Genomic DNA, 22,392 nt, shown 5'->3' with positions numbered 1-22,392 from the left:
GCTTACGTTATTCTGAAATCTGTTTCTGAAGAATAACAAAAAGCTACTTTTGGTCTACTTTGATAGGACAGACTATTTTCTTTGTGAGGAATGAAAAACACTTACATCTGGAATGCGCGGTAGGAGCAGAAGAGGCTCAGAAAAAAAAGCCAAATTCAGGACAAGGATTAAAGTGGAAGCAAAGAGAGAACAGATAAATACCGCAACTCTGAAAGGATGCACATTAACTCAAATGCCTCGCCTCAGCTACAGCTTATTACTGACTCGGGGGGGATGAAAGTGGTTGGAGTTCCCACTCCACGAACGGCACATAAAAACTTTCTTTGGGCCGACACTTTGTCCACAGAAACAAGTATGAAACAGAAAAACAGGCTGGGCCAAAGCTCAACTGCTTTGCTACTGCAGTTCTTTAAGTCCAAGGAAACTGGGGCAGCTGAGTGCCCGCAGGACTTTTTTCTCATGGGTATGATACACAGAGGGTGTAATTTGTATGGGACAATATAACATGATCAGAAATAGTGTCAGAATCACAAAAGTACTAAAGAAATCTTTAAAAGCCACAAAGAATAAAATGAAAAGACTTTTCAGGAAAGATTGGTTTGTTTTAGGAGTGTTAAGCACCTGCTGAAGACAGGGAGAACATGAAGAACCAGAAGTTTCCAATTTAGTTCTCTGTCAAGCTGTTTCTGCTGAGGTTTTTGGGGTGGGTTTGGGGTTTGTTTTGTTTTGATTTTTGTAACTTAGTCCCTGAAACATAATTCAACTCACTATTTTAAAAAATGCTTATTTTGCGATTAGCAACACGCTTCATTAAAGAGTGAACATATTGCTTAAGTCGTACTAAAGATCAGTTTTGCAACAATGCATGAAGAAATTCACAAAATATTTCCGATCAGACCTGCCTTCAAAACAACAATTTCATAAAACAATGTTATATTACAAACTTAAAACGGACCCAACAGAAAATAAATGGGTAGTTAAATGCCAATGTATTAGAGACCAAACTGTTTGCGACATGAAACGCTGATGATTATGACTGGAAAAGAAATCCTGATAATTAACTGAAGGGCGATCTTTCTCTTTTTAAAAAGCAGTTACCAAATAATGGAATACCAAGTTCACAATTAAGCTGGCTGATGTTCAGTTAATTATTTGTGAAAGCCGATGATTAAATTACATGCATAAGTTACGACTGGACTGAATCATGAGAGGCACGTTTTCTTTCAGTCTTATCATCAGAGTTCAGCATGAACATACATAATGTGGTCTATAAAAATAAACAGGCGAGTGCAGAAGATACGAGGGTCAAGTACAATATTGACTATTTGACCATTTTTTCCATAGGTTATCTAAAATTTCAGGAGCTGTGTACTGTTCCTTCAGGTCTTTGTTTTTCTCGCTTCTTACTGAGATCTCCAAAAGCAGAAGCGAAATTTGAATTTACACAGACATGTCTACACAAGTAAAATTGTATTTGGACCAAAGGCACCAGTAGTCTCAAGTCAAAATTGTACCACTCCTACATGTATAATCATGCAAAAATGTATAATAAATGTATATACATGCAGAGTGATATTCTCATCACCTACCCATAGAAATAACTTGTGTGAAAGTCTTCATCAGTAGGAAATACAAGCATAAACGTGTTATCTGTAGCTCCACTCTTGTATCTTCCACACTTCCAAACAGCACACCTTATAACTTAGCTTAAATTTAGTATACATCAAACAGACAGAAATATTTTCAATATAATTTACATACCGCAATTATATTTGTCAGTGTAATAGCCACCAATTTAACAATCTGGAGAAAACAAGCTGCCTGTTTACAAGGCAGTCACAGCAGAGGTCTATTCTTGCTTTCCTCAGCCTTGCCCTTCAGGATCAGGTTTGGAAATGAAAGGCCCTGACACCAGGGTTATCCATACCTATCACCAGCGAATGACCAACGAGGCCAAGGTAACGGCAAGGATGCTGCCACAATTCCTAGGATTCCCAGCATGCATAAAAGAAAAAATAAGCAGTAAGTGCCTAAGTGTGTTTTTAAAAACCCCAGACACTAAATAATCCAATAAGGAAGTTGCAGACAACTACAACTAGATGAAAGTTGCAGTGAAGGCATATTAAAAAATCCTCTAAAAGTCCTCCAAAAGCCTGTTTTGTTTTCAGTGCTAGAAGGACAGGGCAGGAAAGGTTGAATCTGGAAATAAACAATCCTTCCCTAGTCAACTACAGGATCATCTGATGATGTGATGCGAAGTGAATGTGTGGTACCAAGAAATAAGGACAAGTGGCTTCCGCTAGGAAACAAGTGAAAAAATGCTTTCAGGTTAAAGAGGATTAACTACAACCACAGCTGTAAGTTAGCATCTTTTCTTTTTAACAGAGCCACTCCTCGTAATCACTGGCTGATTGCAACAGATAGAAAAACAGACACCAAAACAAACCATGCCAGAATCAAAATGTAATGTAGCATCGTTAGGAAGTTCCTTGGTCAGTAATTAAAACATCAGTTTCAGAAAAATAGCATCTTTTGAGAGGCCAAGGTAGCTGGAAGACTTGCATTTCCCTGGTGATAAGCTTTAATTCATTTCTAAAGCAATGAATGGTTGAAAAAGACAAGGCTGAAAGTTAATAAGTACCAGCAGCAAAATACAGCTGTTGACATTTAATGTTAACAGGCAAAGGGAAAGACTGGGTTTTTTGGTGGTTTTATTTTTTTTTTTAAGAATTCAGAGGCAGAGGTCATCATGGGGACAGCATTTCTAAGTATCCAGCTCTCCCTTAATTTACACAGCTCATCAAAACTAATTACACTCAGGACAACAGATTCGGAAGCCACATGCACAAAAACCCGAGTCTACACATGCCAGCGTTCATTTTAAGTTTGTGACATAGAAAATACAGTAATTCCTTATCTGCTAGCCACTCACAAGCCTTTCGTAGAGCCACATCGCGACATTCAGCACCCTGAATTGTGCTGTAAGACCCACCCTGCTATCCCGAAATTTATTTTAATGGCACCACAAGCAAAAGGGGGGATCAACCGTAAAACTTCAGCTGTAGGTTAAAAACAGCAATTCTGTAAGGAGCACCATAACTTTGTGCTGCAACAGCTGTACTTTATCATAGGAAACAAAAAGTATCAGCTAGCAGAACCTGAACGTGGAATTCAGCCCTTTCAGTCATTATTTTTCTTAAGCTTTCTTAAATCCAGGCATGTAGTGCCAAGCTCATCACCAAAACTCCCTCCCACTGTAGCCGCAGAGAGAAACTTCGGAGTCAGGGAACCTCAGCCTGGAAACTGCAGCCTGGAGCATCATCATCTTCCTTCCTTCCCCAGTAAATATACAGAGCTTAGACAGGCACCTGATTTCTACACTGCTGAAGTTCAGCGAGACGAATTCCAGCCTTAGGGATGGGATTTAAACTTTGCCATATTTTTGCTGCAAGTACTGGAAAAAGATTGAAATCTCCAGAGGACTATCCTGACTGAAATAATTTCAAAACAAAAGCCTAATTTTGGGGATCTGAATTGCCCCGAGTCACCAGTGCCTTTGCAATGAGATGTGGAGCCTTATTTAGGTGTGCACATCACCCTAAGCTTTAAAACACACTGAACAGGTACAATAATAATAGCAATAATAATTACAGCCATTTTTTCTTACAAAAGCTTTCCATTAGTGGATCTCAAAGACCTTCGAGGTGGTTATTAACCTCCTTTTGCCTATGGAGGAAACTGAGGCAAGCACAGATTTGCAGCTTGCTCAAGGCTAACAAGCACCGGAGCTCAGCTTTGCTGAAAACAACACTTCCCTCAAATTACTGAGATATTTCTAACCGACAAATTTTTGAGGAGTTTAAAAATAGTGTTTAGGAATGCTTTCGTGAAACAGTGAATGCTAGAAAGGCAACACGCAGAAACACCCCGGTAACTGCAAGCCCAAGGGACACGGCTTCTTTCAGCCTCACCTCTGCATCTTGACTCAATCTCAGTACTCTAACTTAAATGGCATTTATTTTTGTATAACAAGAGAGAATACTTTTAAAAGGCATTTTAAAATAATGAAAAATCTAAGGATGCCCTTCATACACTGGACACCTGAATTTAAGAGATAACTCCATATACTTCAACACTATGTAAGAATGGACTTTAATATCCACATAAGTATTAAGATCAGATTATCGCTACACAAATAATATTTTCTGTGCCAAAAAATATATGATTCATCGTAACTGACTTGCAAGAATAGTTTTACGGCAGACACCTCGGTAACTTTGACCCAAACAGTTTCATATACAAAACTGCGGGCTAAAGTGACAATCTTTTTGTTTTTAGATGAACAATACAAACCCGGTAGTATTTAAAACACGATCCAGAGCTGCGGTTTCATAAAGCATGTGCAGTTCAAATGGCATAAACTACCTGACCTCTAAAACAAAGGGGGGCGGGGGGCAGGAGATCAGTGCTTTTTTCTGTTGTTTAGCCACATGAAACGCTTCGTTACTATTTTTACTGATTTATTTATTCCAGGTTACAGTAGTTACATTTCAAAATTTACAGGGTTAGGCAAAGAATACATTGTAAATACAATATAAAAGAACAGTACTGTGACAACATTCTCTCTAAAACCATAAAGTGAACAAAAAGTTACCAGTGAATCCACTTTCCTCACAACTTCCTTCATTTCACACAGTAAAGCTTTTCCGCTTTTTTCTTTTTTTTTTTACCATAACAATAAAATAATAAAATCAAAACAACATGATCAAATGAGTATCTGTTTTCAGACCGGATCAGTTTTAACATATCACATCAAAAGAGATCTCAAAAATTCAAGTCTTGCTGATCTACATTCACCTTTCAGGCTTTATGATGACTAGATGGAAAGTATCTCGGATTTGTTTTACCAAATTATATATAAAGACATAACAAAGTCTTTTTCACTGTGCATTAAGCAAAGGCACATGGAACATGGCTGTGTAATGAAAACACCAGGAAGCGGTGTGCACTTTATATCTCATGATGGGATTTATTTCTCCTGATGCCACCTAATGAGTCGTTAATTATGGAGGCAGATATATTAGCCAGATCCCTTCCCCAGTTTTACTTGCACAAGTGGATCAGGAGGGTTTGGCAACCATCACACTCTACTCTTACATAGCTATGACGGCTGAAAAAAGATAAAAACCCCTATGTAAATACAACTTACATTAGGAAAAGGCAGGCAAACATGCACCCCTCCGGAAAACATCATGTTTTTGCAAGCACAAACTGCATCATCCCATGGAAGAGCTGACACAGCCCCGATGCAAAACTTTTGATGGTCCAGACTTAACCCCCTGCTTGATCAGCCTGTGAGATGTAAGAGAGCCCTTGAAATCGCTGCTAACTTAATAAGCCTATTTTCCATGTGCCTTCATTTTGCTGATCTAACACTATGAGACTAATAAAATTTGTGAGAAAGACCAGTTTTCCAGCTTCATGTTTTGCAAAGTACTGTCCATCTCTATCCGTCAGCCTGGATATTTTAACTTCTACAGAACAAATCACAGAGTGCGTTTGTTCTAACACTTTCAAATTTAACTGCAGTGGTCACAGTGCAGACCTTGGCTGTTTTAAACACCCAACTGGCCTGATTTACTCATCAGGCAAAGGCTCCCCTTAGGGTCAGCTGAAGGATTTTCTGACCAAAAACTGCAGAATAAGTTAATTTTCTAACGAGGTGAAATGCTAGCCCCATTGAAATGAGTAGAAATTTTCTACTGGGTTTTAACAAGGCTAGGATTTAATTTCTTAATGCCCTTGAAATATTACTTTAAAAAAAGATATTTACACTATGTGGATACACGAAGAGACAAAATATATTAACAAGACAGAACAGTGACAATAAATAGGTTTAAGTTTGTAAAATAACTGCCATGTACAATCCCGTTTCTTTGAAGTTAAGATTGGTCCTCCAGTCTTAACTCTAGCAGCTCAGATAAAATAATCTAACCATCCTGCAAAAACAGTAAAAGACACTGTCAACTTAAAAAAATAGAGATGTACATTTCTGCCTCAATTATTTTGTCCTAATACTGGTAAAAATAACACTGAAGAGCAATATATCTGAAAAGTTTAAGATTTTTTTCCTTCTGTTTTCCCTGCTCAGTTATTTTTTGCAATAGAAACAGCAAATAAACTTTCACTGCCTTTATTTGAATTTATGTTGAAAATTACCTAGGTTATTTTTTCCCCCTAAATAAAAGCTGAAAATTCATTAGGAGCATGTGAAGCAAAACCTCAAAGCCTCCGATAAAACAGTGTGTGAAGGGTGGAATTTCCTACAGTCCTCCCTTACCAAACCCCACTGGAGGGAAGGAGCAGCACAAATGCCTGGGGGAGAACCTGCGGCCAAGCCTGCACACCAAATCCCCTGGACTCCCACGGACTCCCACACAGGGTCTAGTTCTAGGAGCAGATCCTTTTTCATCTACTGAATTGTCAGTCTGACATTTAGTGACATTTAAACTGAGCCTTTATATAAAGACGTACTTTCGCACTCGCTAACAACGTGGCTGTGTTTGTCCTGCCACTAAATCCTCACTCTGCAGTCATACAGGTGCTCAATTACGCCCATGCAGAAACAGCTGCCACACTGAAAACATGTAACTTGATATTAAAAATGGCAATACAGGAACTTGAATAAGCTGACTGGGTTTAAACTAGCACCGTCTTCCCTGGGATTACACCAGTCTACACCAGCTGATCTGATGTGGTGCATTTACTCTTCCAAAATCATTAAGATGAGTAAAATTCTTTAAACAAACTAGAAAATTTCTTTACTCCATTCTGCAGGATAAAACCTAGGGCAACTAAAGAAACTCTAACTTATCATCTGTGATTCTCCCTGTCTGTGCAAAATGTTTACTGATTTCTCCTCTACTTGTTAAATCTGATGGTTTTGAAGGAATTTGTTGAGATGTGAGCATAAACACATTGTCAAAATGTAACTCTGGGCTGGAAAGTAGAAGAGTAAGGCCAGACTGCTTTAAAGAAATAAGGAATGCATGAGATTAAAATTTATGTTAAAATTTCAGCTGAAGAAATTTTAACTCCCTGAAAGTTTCTAGTCAAAGCCCTTTGAAAATAAGAGCTTAAAATGGAAGTCATGACAAACTTAACAGCTGCCATATCATATCACAGCAAAAATATTTACAGGAGAAAAAAAAAACTGGAGTTATGAATTAGGAACCTGTTTTCACAAAGAAATGCCGTCATACACGTATTTAAAATACAGGCTGGTTTACTGAAGGTAAATACGGGAGGGTGGTTTCTTCAGTGCTCTGCATTCACGATGCAAAGCAAGAAGAGAGATGCTCCTGTTTCATTGCACAGCCTGACGCATGCTTCAAAGGAGGTACTAGCTACACCCAAACAACAAAGGGTGAGGGTCTCCTGTCGGCTCCTAGAAGGTGGAAAACAAGCTAATGGACCAGACACTCAGCTGTGTAAATCCACGTACGCTGTTCATTTCAAACCAGCAGATTTACGACAGCTGAAGATCTGGCTCTGGGTCTGAAGCAAACGAGAACAGTGACCAAACAATACTCACCATTTACAAAACCACTGGTCTTGCAAAGGTGTTCTTAACATTAAGTAACTTCCATGGGGAAATTAAAGTTAAAAATTGCATCTAATATGAACTATTCTCCCAGTCTCCTGGGTGCCTTGGGATAATTTTATCTTAGGAAGAGTACAGCTTTAACGCCTGTATGCTCTACTGCTATAATGCTCTACTGCTATCACGCTCTGCCTTGCCAAGCCTTGCTCTTTCATACCCATAGCTACTTGCATCAAAAAAAAAAAAAAAAAAAAAAAAAAAAAAAAAAAAAAAAAAAAAAAAAAAAAAAAAAAAAAAAAAAAAAAAGAAAAAAAGGCCAAAAATGTCTGACGGTTTTTCATTTTTGCCTATAGTAACCAAACCCAATTTTTTTTATCTATTAACACGCTGAATGATTTCAGGTTGGGTTTTTTTTGTATTTTGGTTGGTTTTTTGTTTGTTTGTTTGTTTAAGAGATTACCTAACCAAGACGCTGGCAAAAATATCACTGGTTATATCCCTAGCAAAGCTACCATCCATTTACGAGACCAGTACATAATTGTCTGATCAGTCTGAGAGACAAACAAGTTCATCTGATCTCCTTACACAATTTGTCCGGAAATACCTAATTGCTCCATATATATTATTTTATAAAAAAGGTTAAGGGCATGCTTACAGACATACTGAGTTTAGTGACTCTTACACAGTAAAAGAAATCAGTTACTGCAAAAAAACTGCTTCTGCATGCATGGGAAGACTTGTAAAGTCGTCATGCTTCAAAATATGCTGCTCTTATCATTGTTATAAAGGTGTGTTTATATATATATATATAAAATCTATGAACACCAGAAGGATCTGATTTTATTTTGTATCAGCATTTAATCTTCCCTGAAAGATCTTAAATTTTAAACAGATGAGGACAAGTATATTAAACTGCAATCAAACATAAAATAACTCATTTAACTTTTACCTATAGTTAAAAACGCACACAATGTCAGATGAGGGAGTTTTCTTACAAGTTCGTATCAAAATCTTTGTATCAAAATTATGCGTGAAGGTGAGCTTTAAAGAATTTATTTCAGTACTTAAAAATTATCGCCTGCATAGTCTTTCAAACAGTTACTCTGAAAATAACACAGCTCTCTAACCACATTTTTGTTTTTAACGAAGACAACACATACTAAAAAAAAAAAACACAAAAAACCCCAGTAGGTCTGGGCCAAGAATAATGTTAAAACACTGGTGTTAGTAACTCACAAAAACCATTTCTTGAGTGTCTGTTACAGGTTTAATCCAAACCTGAGTATAAATTGAGGGAAAAACTCCCACTGACTTCAGGGAGGGGAAAAAAAAAAAAAAAAAAAAAAAAAAAAAAAAAAAAAAAAAAAAAAAAAAAAATCAGACCTACAGATGATACAATGGTTACTTCAACAGGAAGACAAGGAATTACACTAATTAGAAAAAAAAACAGTGACTGTGGTTTAAAAAGCAAAATAACAGCGCTAAAAGAGACCTGTAGTGTTCTCTTTAAAATTATGTCTATGAGGAGACTTTCAATTTCCATTATTAGAATTTCTATTTATTTTCCATTAGAAACTTTAAGCAAGTTCTAAGTGATGATTAGCATACATTTTTGGTAGCTACGGAGAAGTTACTATACATGAAGAAAGGCCTTAATGGAGAGTTGTCCAAAAAATCCCTGTGTATAGTGATAATAGTAAGAATTAAATAGAGATTTCTAATATACAGTCGAAAATATTCCTACTTTAAACATCACAGTTTCAAGCCTGCCTATTCAGGAAAACTATCAGTATAAAAGAAATCCACACAATAGCAAGTTATTGTATTATTTAAATGAAACTAATGCTCTGGCATTCCCCAACACAAGTTAATAATGATGTCAGAGGCATTCAGACATGGTTCAGAAGAAGCTCTTGCTGTCTGACCCAGACCAGCAACCCACACCGTCAGACCATCACCATGTTTACTAATCTGACTGTCGAGCCTTCCCTGAAACTCCCGTGCCAAGGCTCAATCCATCCACCGACGGCTGCTTATCTTAGGGCTGACACGAGTATTTTTATTCCAGCATGAAGGATGCGGTTTGACCGTATATACAGCAGGAAGCAGCAGTGCTTTGTGTGCACGGGTCATGCGTGCACACGCAGTTGGGGTGCGATTCATCTCACCTAACTTTAGCCAAAAGTTACCTACCCTACACTGTTCATAAGGGAGGTTTAGACAACTAATGGAAGAGAAAGACACTGCCAGGCGTCCTCTGGAGGGGCTTATCTCTTCCCATGGACTCAGGAGATCCACAGAACAGCAAACGAGGCACCTAAAATTAGAGGAGATGACTTCCACCCAAACCGAACACATACAATATGTATACATGTGCGTATTTGTGCACACAATGTCAGACAGCTGCTCCCATAAATATGCCATGTGCAACACAGCAGTGACGTTAATAAAAACTCTGGACAGAAAACGATCTACTAAATGGGAGGAAAAAATATCAGTTGTGCATACTTGTTATATATAGCTAAGTCTTTAGGGTAAGCTTATTTATTACTTCTGCCTAGAAAGGAAGAAAGAAACCTAGTGTGTGATGTGTTCAAGCTGCAAAACTCGGGAGTAAACAGACAGTTAAGGAAATGTTACGGGTCTGTATCTAGTCTGGGTTTTAGGGTAGTTTACATCTTTAAATATAAAACTTATTTCCTTATATAAATGTTTTAACATGCAAAAAGAGCGTTTGGATGAGTACTCTGAATGCTCCTGCAGCAGCAAACACAGCTCTACTGATTCTGGGCTATCTAAACAAGGATTCTAAGTTATACTTCCCCGACTGTGGAGACGAAAGCTTAGGGTGGTTCCCCACACACACCCTTAAAGGTGTTCATGTGTGCGTGTGCTGGCACACGCATGTGGGTACACTGTGGGGTTTTTTTAAACTACATATGTATATTCTCTATAAATAAAAAAAAATTATACTATGGTAGTAAAACCCAAAAGAGAAAAGCAAAACAAACATTTAAGAAGAGAAAAGCAAACCTTGTTTTTAGCATAATTCAAAGTAACATCGAGGTTGCAAAGACCGGACTTTTTAAAGTTTATGATTGATTCAGATCAGGCTCTGCAATATTCCCATTCTCTGGAAAGATAGGTGGAAAATTGTTATTAAAAGTCGCTGGAAACTCTAGCGTAGCATCGACATTTTGATAGCCCGCGTAAGAATGAAGCGACTGCTGTGGAAGTACTTGGCTATCAGGCATCTGTATGAAAGCCCCTGACTGTGTGGTAGGGGGGATTCTTTGGCCAACTAGTTGAATTTTAGGTTCCCTGGGCTCCAGTTGTTGCTTGCTTTCTTCATCCGTGTCAAGATGGGTTAGCTTTTCTATCCACATGCGAAATTTCTCCTCTGTCTGCCTCTGCATCTCGGCAAAGCAGTTCATGGCCTCTTCCAGGACATTGCCTATGCAGTTCCTATCCCACACGGTGCCCCTGTCAAGCAATCCTGGAATTTCCCTGGTCGCTCCTCCAGATCCCCCAGCACGACTGAAGCCAGCTTTAAAGACATTGAGGCCATTTGATAAGACATCATTAAGTAAGAACATAATACTGTTTATTAAGGCATGTTAACTCAGGAAAACAAACTTTTCTAATTGTGTCCCTTGGATAAGGCAATGGGGGAGGAATTAGCAAATATTAAGCAACAGTATTACCATTAAAAAAAAAAACCCAACAATTTACACTCACTGAGGTTATAATAGAAATTCTGGCTTCAAAATCATTTTTACTCTAGAATTCTCAGGCAATTCTGTCACAAAGGGTTTTTTTAAATAAATAAATCAAATTAGTCCAATTCCCTTTTAATTTCTGTTTTGAATTCAGCTGAAGGTGTCAAAAACATTATAAAACAACACGTTTAGTTCTGTTAGGCTGCAATCCAAAATACTATTAACTGATAAACCTGAATAATTATTCATTTTTTACTTACACACTCGAACTCTTTTATAACGGACTGTTAAACACAGACAACGCGGTACACAAGGTAGCAGAGATAAAGGCTGATATAGTGATTGCAGCATCGAAAGTGGCCGAGCCCAAAGCTCTTGGTCTAATTTTGGAAAATGCGCTGAACACCAATGAAGAGAACACACAACACAAACACACGAGCGTGAAGAGACACGTGAGTGCTACGCTAACGCAGGAGGTGCAGGCAATCTCTGACAGCTCTGATGGACACGGCTACCTCACAGGGGTAACCCACACGACACGGAGGAGTGATCAACCTCAGCCCAACTCGAGGCGTGCCCTTCATCGCAGGAGCCAGCAGCTGTGCGGCATTTCTAGCGCTAATTCCAGGCAAAGCAAGCAACAGACAGGGCACTCCTGGAAGGAAACTGCTCTTCTTCCTTCTGTCCATCAAAAAGATGGTTAAAATGACTGGCTTTGGGGTTACCAGAAAGAACTTCAGCAGCAAGAGGAGAAGGCCATCCTCATTATCTTATTCTACTCATCAGTGAAAAAATGCAGTCTACCTATATTTTTAAGTGTAGAATTCACTCAAAAATCCTCTACCCCAAAACACCAAGTTTCTCTACTTGTCTAAGAAATAACAACCAACGTGGGCCTGCCCTCCAAACACACAACGGTAATTCCAAAACAAGACAAGCGTTCACACTGAACTACACAAAGCAGCTACAACACCTGACAATTTAATACGTGAATGTGAAAACTGCAGGATCCTCTAGCTTAAGAACAATAAAAAAATACCTCAAGAATGAGATAAACCATTGCAAAACTTAACAAACTTTCACTAATAAAAACATAAGGCACTAAATCTTTATTGGGATTTCACTGTGTCCATGAGATTACGATATTCCTTAAACAATACATTCTTTGTAGGAGCTACTTAAATGAGGTATATGTAAGTCCTTCAATAACGGCTAAACAAAACCCAGGATTATTCTCTTATTTTGGAGCTGTAGCAGGGCTACCCATCAGGGACCCAAAACTTTCTATTAAAAAACCCTACTTTTTTAAGCCTTCTCTCCCATCTGTTTACATACGAGACAGGCTGGAAATTCAGCATTCAGGTCCTCTGCTCAAAAATAAATTACTTTTAGCAACTAATTTACATCCCTCTGACTGCATTTGAACTAAAAGTAATTAAGTAAAATGGCACCTTTCTCCTAAAATGTGGTTCCCTTTGTATACTCAGTGTCTTTTTTCTCCCGGAAAAAAATACTTCTTCAGTTCACTGAAGAACTGCTGTCCTTAGTCAGGGACCTTATTCTAAGGTCAGTTAACTTTTTTTAAAAGGCAGTCTTTCTGATTTCCACAGGATTACGATCAGACACCTCTAAGTAATGTTGAGTAAGTTTTAACTGCAATTTAAATAAAAACTACTTATGGTGATACACAAAACAGTCTGTCTAGACTTCTTTAGTTAAGAATGAACTAGCATGGTCAAAGCTGACACTATTTTGTAAACTGAAGAGACTATGTACTGAAATATGTTTCTTATAACAAGCCTCATGCGATCTTATCTTTACCAGTGGCCTTCAAGGTTAAACAGAAAACCAAGCCTAAAAATGCATTTTTATTATATTAAAAATGCTAGTATTTGTGTAATTGGCCTCTTTGCTAGCCGTAAACTTATGGCTCTTTAGTTTTTGAAGTTACACCGTTAAAAGGTGAAGAAATTTGCAATCACAAAGGTACCAGAATCCAAGTCTTGTATCTTATTTTCAAGACAAAACCTCCTGCAAAACAACACCTCATAAACGCCTCAATGCTGTCTCTTTATGGGATCTATTAATTACTATCTAAGTAACAACCAAACGCAAAGTTATTTAATTTAGGAAGTCTGACAATGTAACAATTTAAGAAGATATGCCGCATCTTCGTTGTAATCAGCAACGGTGGATTCTTCCATGTCGTTATGCTACCCAACAGTTCCAAATAAGTATCTTATGCAAATCACTCTTAACAGATTTTGGTTTTCCCTCTTCTTAAATAATCACCATTGAGTTACTACAACCAAATTCATACCTGCAAGATGCTTCATCCAAGGGCTATACACCATTCTGAGGAGGAAGTAATATGGCTGAGAGTCCCTCACACACACTGTGCCCCTCTCTTTGGATTTCTGCATATTTTAAAAACTTTTTTCTTTTTTTTTTTTTAACAAGGTGAGCTGCAACACCTTTTTCAACATCAATACTCAAACTTTTTAACAGATTTTTTGAAAGCCTGTAACACGACTCACCCCTGTTTCAGCTCAGATTTTTCTGAGTTGTAGAAAGCACAATCGTGGTCTAACGTCAATATTTTCGTATTCTATTTCAATTTTTAAAAACCTTTTCCTTCTTACACAGAAATAAATACCAATTCCCAGATTTGCTCTCACACCAATTTCATTAAAAGTTAATTTGCATGGACAAATCTATTTCAGGATCATCTAGAACATGATGGCATAAGAACAATGAAGGCTACCTGGTGTTTGTTTCAGAATGCTAAAATCCTACATGCCAACAGAGAGGCTGAATTACTAAAAGGTAAGAACTTTTTCCTCATCTGCAGGATGAGGAATCCTGCAGATTAATTAAAAATCATTTTAATTAAAATTATTTTAAATTTTAAAAATCATGGCATTCCCTGAACTACAAAGCCCAAGATTATGATTGCTTGGGTCACTGAAAAGATTCTCAGTTAAGATCGAACCCGTATTTTCAGGTGTAAATTAACACCATATAGTGCATTTAGAATAACATAATGTATACTGTGCTTAGCTGCTACCGCTCTCACAACACTTGTGTTGAAGTATCACCAGTAAGATCTCAACTCGTTACTCTTCCAACTTTCTTGAGAAGAAAAAAAATCCTGCCAGTATTTCAATCCACATTACGTTTGAGTTCAGACAGAACTAACTCTGTTGCAGGACTGCTCGGTTCACAACTTCATGGCATTACTACGCGTTTCACTGAAGATTTTCCTTACCTTACTAATTTAGCCAAACATATTTCAGAGCCAGTGATGTGGAGGGTTTGAAAAAAATAACTGTACTATTAAAATGGAAGAGGTTTAGTTACAGGCTACGTACAGCCTTTGCACACGGAGGACACACTAACTGTCACTAAAAATTTTAGAGCATCTCTGTTGGCAAAGCTGGTTTTTTTTGAAAACCGGTCCCAATAATAAGCTATGTTGAGACAGTAACCAACACTACAGCTGAAGCGTCCAAATACTGTGAGACGAACACGGCTGCCTGTAAAACTTCTCAGCATCAATGTGTACAGCCTTTTTTCAACAGTAAAGGCTAAAGCTTTTTCATGTTTATATCTGAGAGGTGCACTGTAGTTTCTCAATACTGAAGTTCAAGTATCAAGTTAAACCTCTTAGCTTTTGACTGTGCACAGACGATACACATGGCCTGAATTTCCAGTCACTGGTTTTGATACCCTGTATTATTTTCTAAAAAGGTGTTTGTTCCCTAAATTTTGTAGATATTCACAGTGTAATGCTAAGTGCACTAAAATGGCTTTCTCGTAAAAAAAAAAAATAATAATTTAAGGTAAGCACTTTGCCAGTTCCCAGAAGAGGGATCACAGATGGCATGTGAACCTACCACTGTGATGGAGAGCTGAGAGTCCTACTCAGACTCCAGCTCCACTGCATCTGTTAAGATCACAACGTTCCATCAACCCACAAGTAGCACAGGATGCATTTTTGGCCAACCTTGTCCTTATCTCTACAGAGAATATTTTTTTCTTGTACTTGGAGACTGTTTCCCACAAACCAAAGACGTTTCTATTTAAAGGAAAACCGCAATGTGGCAGGTATGCATTGCACTTAATTCCAAAACAACAGCTCAAAAGCTTTCATGTCTTAAATGTAATTTAGAATCAAGCAGATGATAGGCACTATGAAACAAGAATAAACGTCATTGTTCCCCAGGATGGTTTTTGCACTCCCACATCTTACCTCGCAGGTAAAACAGGGCCTTGCTGTAATCACCACTGAAGCATCAAGTTATTTCATGCACTGCAATGGGACCTTTTCACTACAAGCATCTCACAGTTAAGAGGGAGAGCCCAAGCACAGAAGAGCCCAGTGACACAGAAAAGGTACCCTACAGTGGCTCCAGGTCTCTGCAATGGAAGTCAGAAATCTAAGCACATCTGAAAATACCACTTGGTGCCTTTCTGGGTCACAAGGTACTTTTATGACTTAAAAAAAGAACATAACCTGGGGAATTTATAATGGGTTTGAAGCTTTTTGGGGGGTGGGGAGGAACCTGACCCAAAACTCAATGGAATAGCCTTCGACAGGCCTTAAATCTGGCTTTCACTGCCCAGCAAAGTGTAAATACAGTAAATAAAAAGGCAGAAAATTATGTAACCTAGAAGCCTGGCTAACTACTAAATTGGTAAAATTAATTTTAGATCTCTATTAAAAGTTTACTACACAATAATTATAGGAGGACTATGCCTTTCCCAGACTTGTAATAATAAACATAAACTTCCTTTGTGCAACCTGCTTACTAGCAATACGTGGGGAAAACACCAGTTCTTACGGTGACAGAATCATTCACCATAATCAAGTTAGTTAAAACAGTTATTTGTAAAACCTGCTGCATATATTTTAAATAATTCATCTAGTAAACATTTGTTCACCAACTTAAGACTAATTATTAGTTTTCCTTTAAATGTTCTTGCCCTATGTAAGCTGATACTTATCTCCAAAAATCAAAAATTCTAGCACAAGAGGCAAAAAGGCATGTAATCCAGTAAAAATTGGCAAGCCAAAAAGTTTATTTGTATGTGATTTTATTTTTGATTGCCATATGAAGATTGCCATATCATGAGGGTTCTGTGGTATAATATGCTGCAGGAATAATTCATACAAAATCCTGTCCATGGCACTTGGGCTAATAAAATAACAAAGGCTCAACAGATAAAAAGCTTGACAAATTCATCTTTCTTTTGCTAATAAAATAATGAGAAGGCCTCTATAATTTGCTGCCTCCAATCTTAACACAGAGGTGTCATAATATTAGAAGTATAGAAATTATAGATCCTTACAACATAGGAAAATGGTAACAGCTTTGTTTAAAATGTTGAAAATTTAGGTGTGCTATAGCTTGGGCACCTGCGTCAACAAACTCAGGTTTATGTCCCAAAATAGGTGACCAGCTGCAATCTGCAGGAATTTACAATAAGGCTGAGAGGGTTTGTCATGCACTGAAACGTCAAGCTGAAAGCACCGTACAAGTGCAATAATGAAGGGGGCCTTACCGCAACACAGGCAGGAGGTATGGCACGTTGTTTCCAACACAGCTTCAGAGCTGTGGTCTTAATACATCACAGCAAAGCTGGCCACTTATCTTAAGAATGCATTTATTAGATTATCACCACCTAATGGGATTTGACAGCACTCATAGGAGTTCATATAGGCTTACAAAGGAAAAGATCTGAAAATTCCAGAATTAAAAGACACTCCTTCCTCCAATTTACCATTACCATTTCTAATGCTTTGTTGGTGTGCAAAAGCGCACTGAAACCTCAGAAGAGATTTTAAAATTTGCCCATGTCTTGTTAACATACTGCAGTCTTCAAATTTACACAGAGCTGCAGTTCTCCTGGTTTTTCTCAAGCGTCAACTCATCTAATTTAGCATGACAGCTAAGAAACGATGTCAGATGCGTTACAGTTCAGTTTAAAAAACATCCTCTACCTGGTATCTCTGCAGTGATTGTCTTGCTGCTCCCTGAAACCTCTTCGTCATCATCTGATGAACTCGTGCTCGAGTCACACGTCAGGTCACTATCACTGGTACTGCTGTCCTGCAGCAGGTTGTACTTCTTGCGAGCAGCTGCCTCCCGTTTCTGTCTTAAGAGCCGGATTCTTTCTTTGTGCTTTTGGCTGCGGTGACCTTTTGCCTTGGTAACGCGACCGTTCTGCTTATCACTAGACTGTCGGTTTTTCTTGGCAGCCATTGTTGAAGTGTCACTTTCGGACCTGGATCGCCTGGATTTCCTCCCAACTGCAGGCCCAGACGCAGCAGAAGGGTCTTCCTCTACAGCAGCTTCAGCCTGACAGGGCTCATTCTCTTCTGTGGAAGACAATGTATCTGAGTCAGCCAGATGCCCACTGGAAGAAGGGGAAAGCATGCAATGGTTAGAAGAGTCACTCTCGTAAACCCGACTACCCGTTGGCTTATCGCTCTCTGTGGATGCTAGCTGAGATTCCGAGGAGTCTCGCCTCAATTCCATCAGTAAGCAAGGCATTGAAGAGACCACCGCCGAGTCTGCTGCAGTGGGCACGCTGTCTTTCCGAGCTTGTGTCTCGAGTTCTATAGGTCCATCTTCATCAGGAGCAGTCTCTTGCTTTTCCGGAGTCTTTGGTGGAACATCTGGATCAACAAGTTCTTCTGCTTTTCCCACTGCCTCCATCTTCATTTCAGAACACCAAGGTCCTCCTGGTCTCAAAGCATGGAGCACGCGGGTGGAAGACTGGTTGAACTAGACACGGACTTCAGCAACACAGCAGCCTGCATGAAAACAGAACAGTAAGAATCATTTACCCACATAACTCACTCAAATGCTGCTCTTCACAGTATTACCTAAACAACTCATCACTTTCCATTACAGACAACGTGGTTCAGTATCATATGCGTTTTCTTTTTTACTTTTTTCCTGGTGAACTCATTCCATTACAGCAAACTATTCTTCCTTTCACACACCCGCAAAAGACGGTATTGAAATCACATTAAATGTGATTCACCTAAAGAGAATAATCAAAACAGATCAGAAAATAGTATTTCTAAACTCTTAATTTATAAAATTTAAACAAAAATATTAAAAGCAACATATAATAAACTTCTTTACCAAAGACTTTAAACATATTTTAATGGAGAATTTTAGCCCTTATGAACAATGCCAGCCTGAAAATTCCCAGACTTGGTAGTCATCTACCTGGACAGACCAGAACAGAGTTCAGTTTCCGTATCTATGAGAAATCTACTTCCAATTGAGCAGGACCTCAACCTTATAAAATTACTATGTTTTTTATGGTCATTCGCAAACTTACAGTGCCAACATGACAGAGAAGACATGCAGTCACTTTGAGCAGAAACTGAGCAGCTGCTGAACGTTACAGAGCAAGACTACGAACACCGACCTTCTCCAGCAGAACGGCTCTGCCAGCAGATCTCACATAACAAAGACGTTTTCACAAGAAGTACCATCAAGTGATAAGCAATTGTCAAGGACACTGTGTTTACAGCATCCAGCAAGGTCTCTAGAAGCATTAGCTATGTGTGAACAGGTTTGTTCTCAGCAGATAAACACCACGCTGGTCAGTTATGTAAAGACTTTCCAGAACTATCAAACACAGCATTCCAGTGTTCCTTGACACCCCCCCACACCAGTCCTGGTTGTGTGAGAACCTACAGGCCGACCTAGTTACTCTCAAATCTGCCAGGAAAACAGCATCAAATAGTATGGGCTGCAAGCAAGAAACAGCATCCACCCACACCAGTGTCCTATGTTTTACTTCAAGTTATAATTTAATATTTTAATATCATTATAATCAAGTTATAGTTTAGTACTTTACACTGCTTCAGTGCAAATACAAAACCCAAGCTATTCAGCTGATTGACAACTTGCACAGCATCAACCCAAAACCACCCAACGGCCCTTCAGGGAAATTTTGTTTTACAGATCAATAGTCGTAATTTTATTTTCATTATTCACACTTTGCCTTCCACAGAAATTTTCACTTGGAATTCAACATAAAGGTCTTTCAATTACCTCATTTGCTCAGAGCTACATGGTATGGAACAAAACGTTCAGGGGTTTAGAAGTAAATTAAATGATAAATTTAAGGCACTTCCAAAAAAGTGTAGACAAGTAGTAAGATTTAATCTACTATTTTTAAAAAAACGCACTTCTGCAGACAAGGACAACTAGTACATGAGCAACCTAGGGAAGCATGGACGGTTGACAGACATTTTTCTGTACCCTGACAATCCTTCTTCAGTTTCCTGATCTATCCCAGGCTGCCAGTAACTGTATGTAATTGTACGCTGCTTCCCCCCCTCCAGCTGCAGCTCTGACTAAGCCTACTTCCCAGTTTCTAAAAGGTGCAGTGAGAAGCTCAGTGTTGTCCTGTCTGCCCTAACCCACTTTGAAACCTCATTTTTAAAGAATACTAAAATAGAGTTCATGCTTCCCCCAGGGTAATGAATGAAATCTGTACGGCGCAAGGGAATTATGAAAATATTTATGGGAGAGAAACAGCAGCTCAGGAAAGCTTAAGTTAACACCTGACAACACAAGAAAGATGGAGAAGACAACTCTAGGATTGCTAAATATGAAAAGCAAAACCAACCCCAAACAAACAGCAAACACAGCATTTAACTTCCAAAAAAAACAAACCAAAAAACAAAAGAAACAAAAAAAAATACAACATATATATGACGAAAAATGTTTGCCAGTACCCGCACAGAGCAAAACTCTCTTGAAAACAACTTAGCAGAAGAATTTCTGGAGATGGTAATTTAATATAGGCACAAGTAAGAAATGATTTATTTTCAAGGCCACAGCACAGCATCAACAAGCCCCAACAATGAATACACACGTTCTGAGACATACACATCCCAAAAAGGTAATAAAATCAGCATTTCTACATATTTCATCTGCAAATCTACATTATTAAATAATCATCCTATTATACAGGTAAGTAAAACACAGATTTGATGACTGAACACTGGCCCAGAGTTACACACAGTGGATAGGTATTATACCTACTAGTGCAACTCCCAGCTTTGCTCCGGTCATACACTTTGACAACAAAAATATCTTTGCTAAGAGTTTTAAAATGTACACGCAAGGAAAAATTCGGCTGCTCAAACACATACTGGAAGAATATTAGCCTGGATGGAAGAAATTTATGTAAATATTCACACTAATAACCGCAGAACAGCTTCTGCACTATTCATCCTTTTAGCCTGGGGAGCACAAAAAAGAGAGCTCAACACAGAACTAAAGGGCAGCCAAACTTTGTTGCTGTTGTTGTGTTTTTGGTTTGGTTTTGTGGGTTTGTTTCTTGGGGGTTGTGGGTTTTTTTTTTCCCCCCACAAACATCCTACTTGAGACCATCATCTACCTTACAGCTCCCAAAGGGACTATAACAACAGCTATACTTTCCTTTCCATCTCTCTGGCCAATCAGCCAGAAGAATATGCGTTTCATTTACATGTTGCCACCTTGCTAACAATGTAATTACAACGACTTAAGAAGATTTTTTTATTATTATTAAATAGGATCTCACTTAGTGACTCAAACCACCCTGGTTTGATCCCTCATACAGCAATCAGTGAATCATATTTCCACTGAGAAAGCAGCATGGGGACTAATAACTTCACAAAAGTGTATCTGGTCAACTCTGACCTGTGTGCATGGAAAAAACAGTTGCTCTGACGAGGCCTGTGCTCTCCAGGTCCCTTGAACTGTCTAGTTAAATGTCAGCAATTTGAGCATCGTTATGTATGTAAAAACATCTTATTTATCTCAGTGGAAAAAAAAGTCTGTCATGACTCAAGCAGACTTTGCTGCAGGGAAGAATACAGATGGTTCAGGGGAAAAGATCTATTGCCAAAGAAAGCCTTGTCTCAAAGAAGGAAAAAAAATGAACTGATTTAGTTCTACTTGAGAAATGCATAGATCAGAAGAAGTAGAAGACTAAACTGAAAAACTCCCATTCCTTTCTTGCCACTCACTTTTCTAGTAACAATACTAGAAAAGGTAATCTCAAGGTGATGCTAGAGTAAGACCAGTTTTTTACTCAGATGAGAACACAGCACTGAAAAATAAGTTGTGATGCTTACAGACACAGATGGATACTTAACTAGACATTGCTCAGACATGTAATTCTCCTTCTTCTGATGCACAAATACCCCACTAATGATTTTAAAAGGCAATTCTGTAAAAACCTTCGTGCTAGATTTTTTCCTACAGAAATTATTTTATTTTCCAGCCACACACAGAACATGCCTGTATGCAAAAGCCATTAAATATCAAACTGTACCTTTACCCGGAGAGTATTTTCAAACCGTGGACTCATTTGTAAAGGCACATAGTTTGTATATTATGAAACCTGCACTTTAGCGAAGAAATCCAGAATGATTTTCAAGGTCTGATCAGCAGTCTAGCAGTGTGCAGACACTAGCAGGGATGGTTTTTACCCCCTTCTCTTTTACCACCTAGCAGTGGCTGTGCAGCCAGACTTTGCAGCAGATCTGGCTCATCCTTTCTCGGGTAGATTCACCTCACTAAGCCAGCAGAAAACACAACCAGAAAATAAGTGGAATTCTCTGCTAGAACTGAGGAGGAAGGGAGGGCAAGCACCTCTAGAAAAAAACAGAGCTGGTTAAAAACTACCTGCTGCTTGATCTCCTCATACCTTGAACTCACAGGTTCCGACTAGACACAGGAGAAGGTACCGAGTGTTTCTTTCACAGCACTGTTTCTGAGAAGAGATTTTTGAAGATAAAAAAATTATTAAAAAGCAAAAAATTAAATTCAAACAGAGATGTCAGTAGCTTCCTAAAGAACAACTACCATGGAACCTATGCTATTAAGTAATATATATTATTGCACAAAGAGTTATATCGAAGATGGTATGCATGCCCTTTATCAGTTAATAACCGGCCACTCGAACGTCCTTCGTAATATTTTTGTTTGGTTTGCTCTCAGTACATGTTCTTCTTTGTCAGTGCATATCCTGCAATGTCAGCAG

General features: G+C 38.5%; 1 protein-coding gene across 2 annotated transcripts in view; it reads right to left on the bottom strand.

Annotated features, from left to right (window-relative positions):
* LOC104502206 (chromosome unknown open reading frame, human C18orf25) overlaps positions 1-18,145 on the bottom strand; it is a 27,348-nt gene extending 9,203 nt beyond the window's left edge. Inside the window, exon 1 of one of the 2 annotated variants that reach the window (XM_010146143.1) lies at positions 17,327-18,145. In XM_010146143.1, the coding sequence (XP_010144445.1) occupies positions 17,327-18,050 (724 nt within the window). In that variant the 5' untranslated portion in view covers positions 18,051-18,145. The remainder of the gene's footprint in view (positions 1-17,326) is intronic. The other variant, XM_010146144.1, reaches the window with a different exon arrangement.
* Positions 18,146-22,392: the final 4,247 nt, after the last annotated feature.

The sequence above is a fragment of the Buceros rhinoceros genome, unplaced genomic scaffold (assembly GCF_000710305.1).
Source record: "Buceros rhinoceros silvestris isolate BGI_N320 unplaced genomic scaffold, ASM71030v1 scaffold9582, whole genome shotgun sequence".
Taxonomy (NCBI): Eukaryota; Metazoa; Chordata; class Aves; order Bucerotiformes; family Bucerotidae; genus Buceros; species Buceros rhinoceros.
This window is presented reverse-complemented; position numbering and strand designations above follow the sequence as displayed.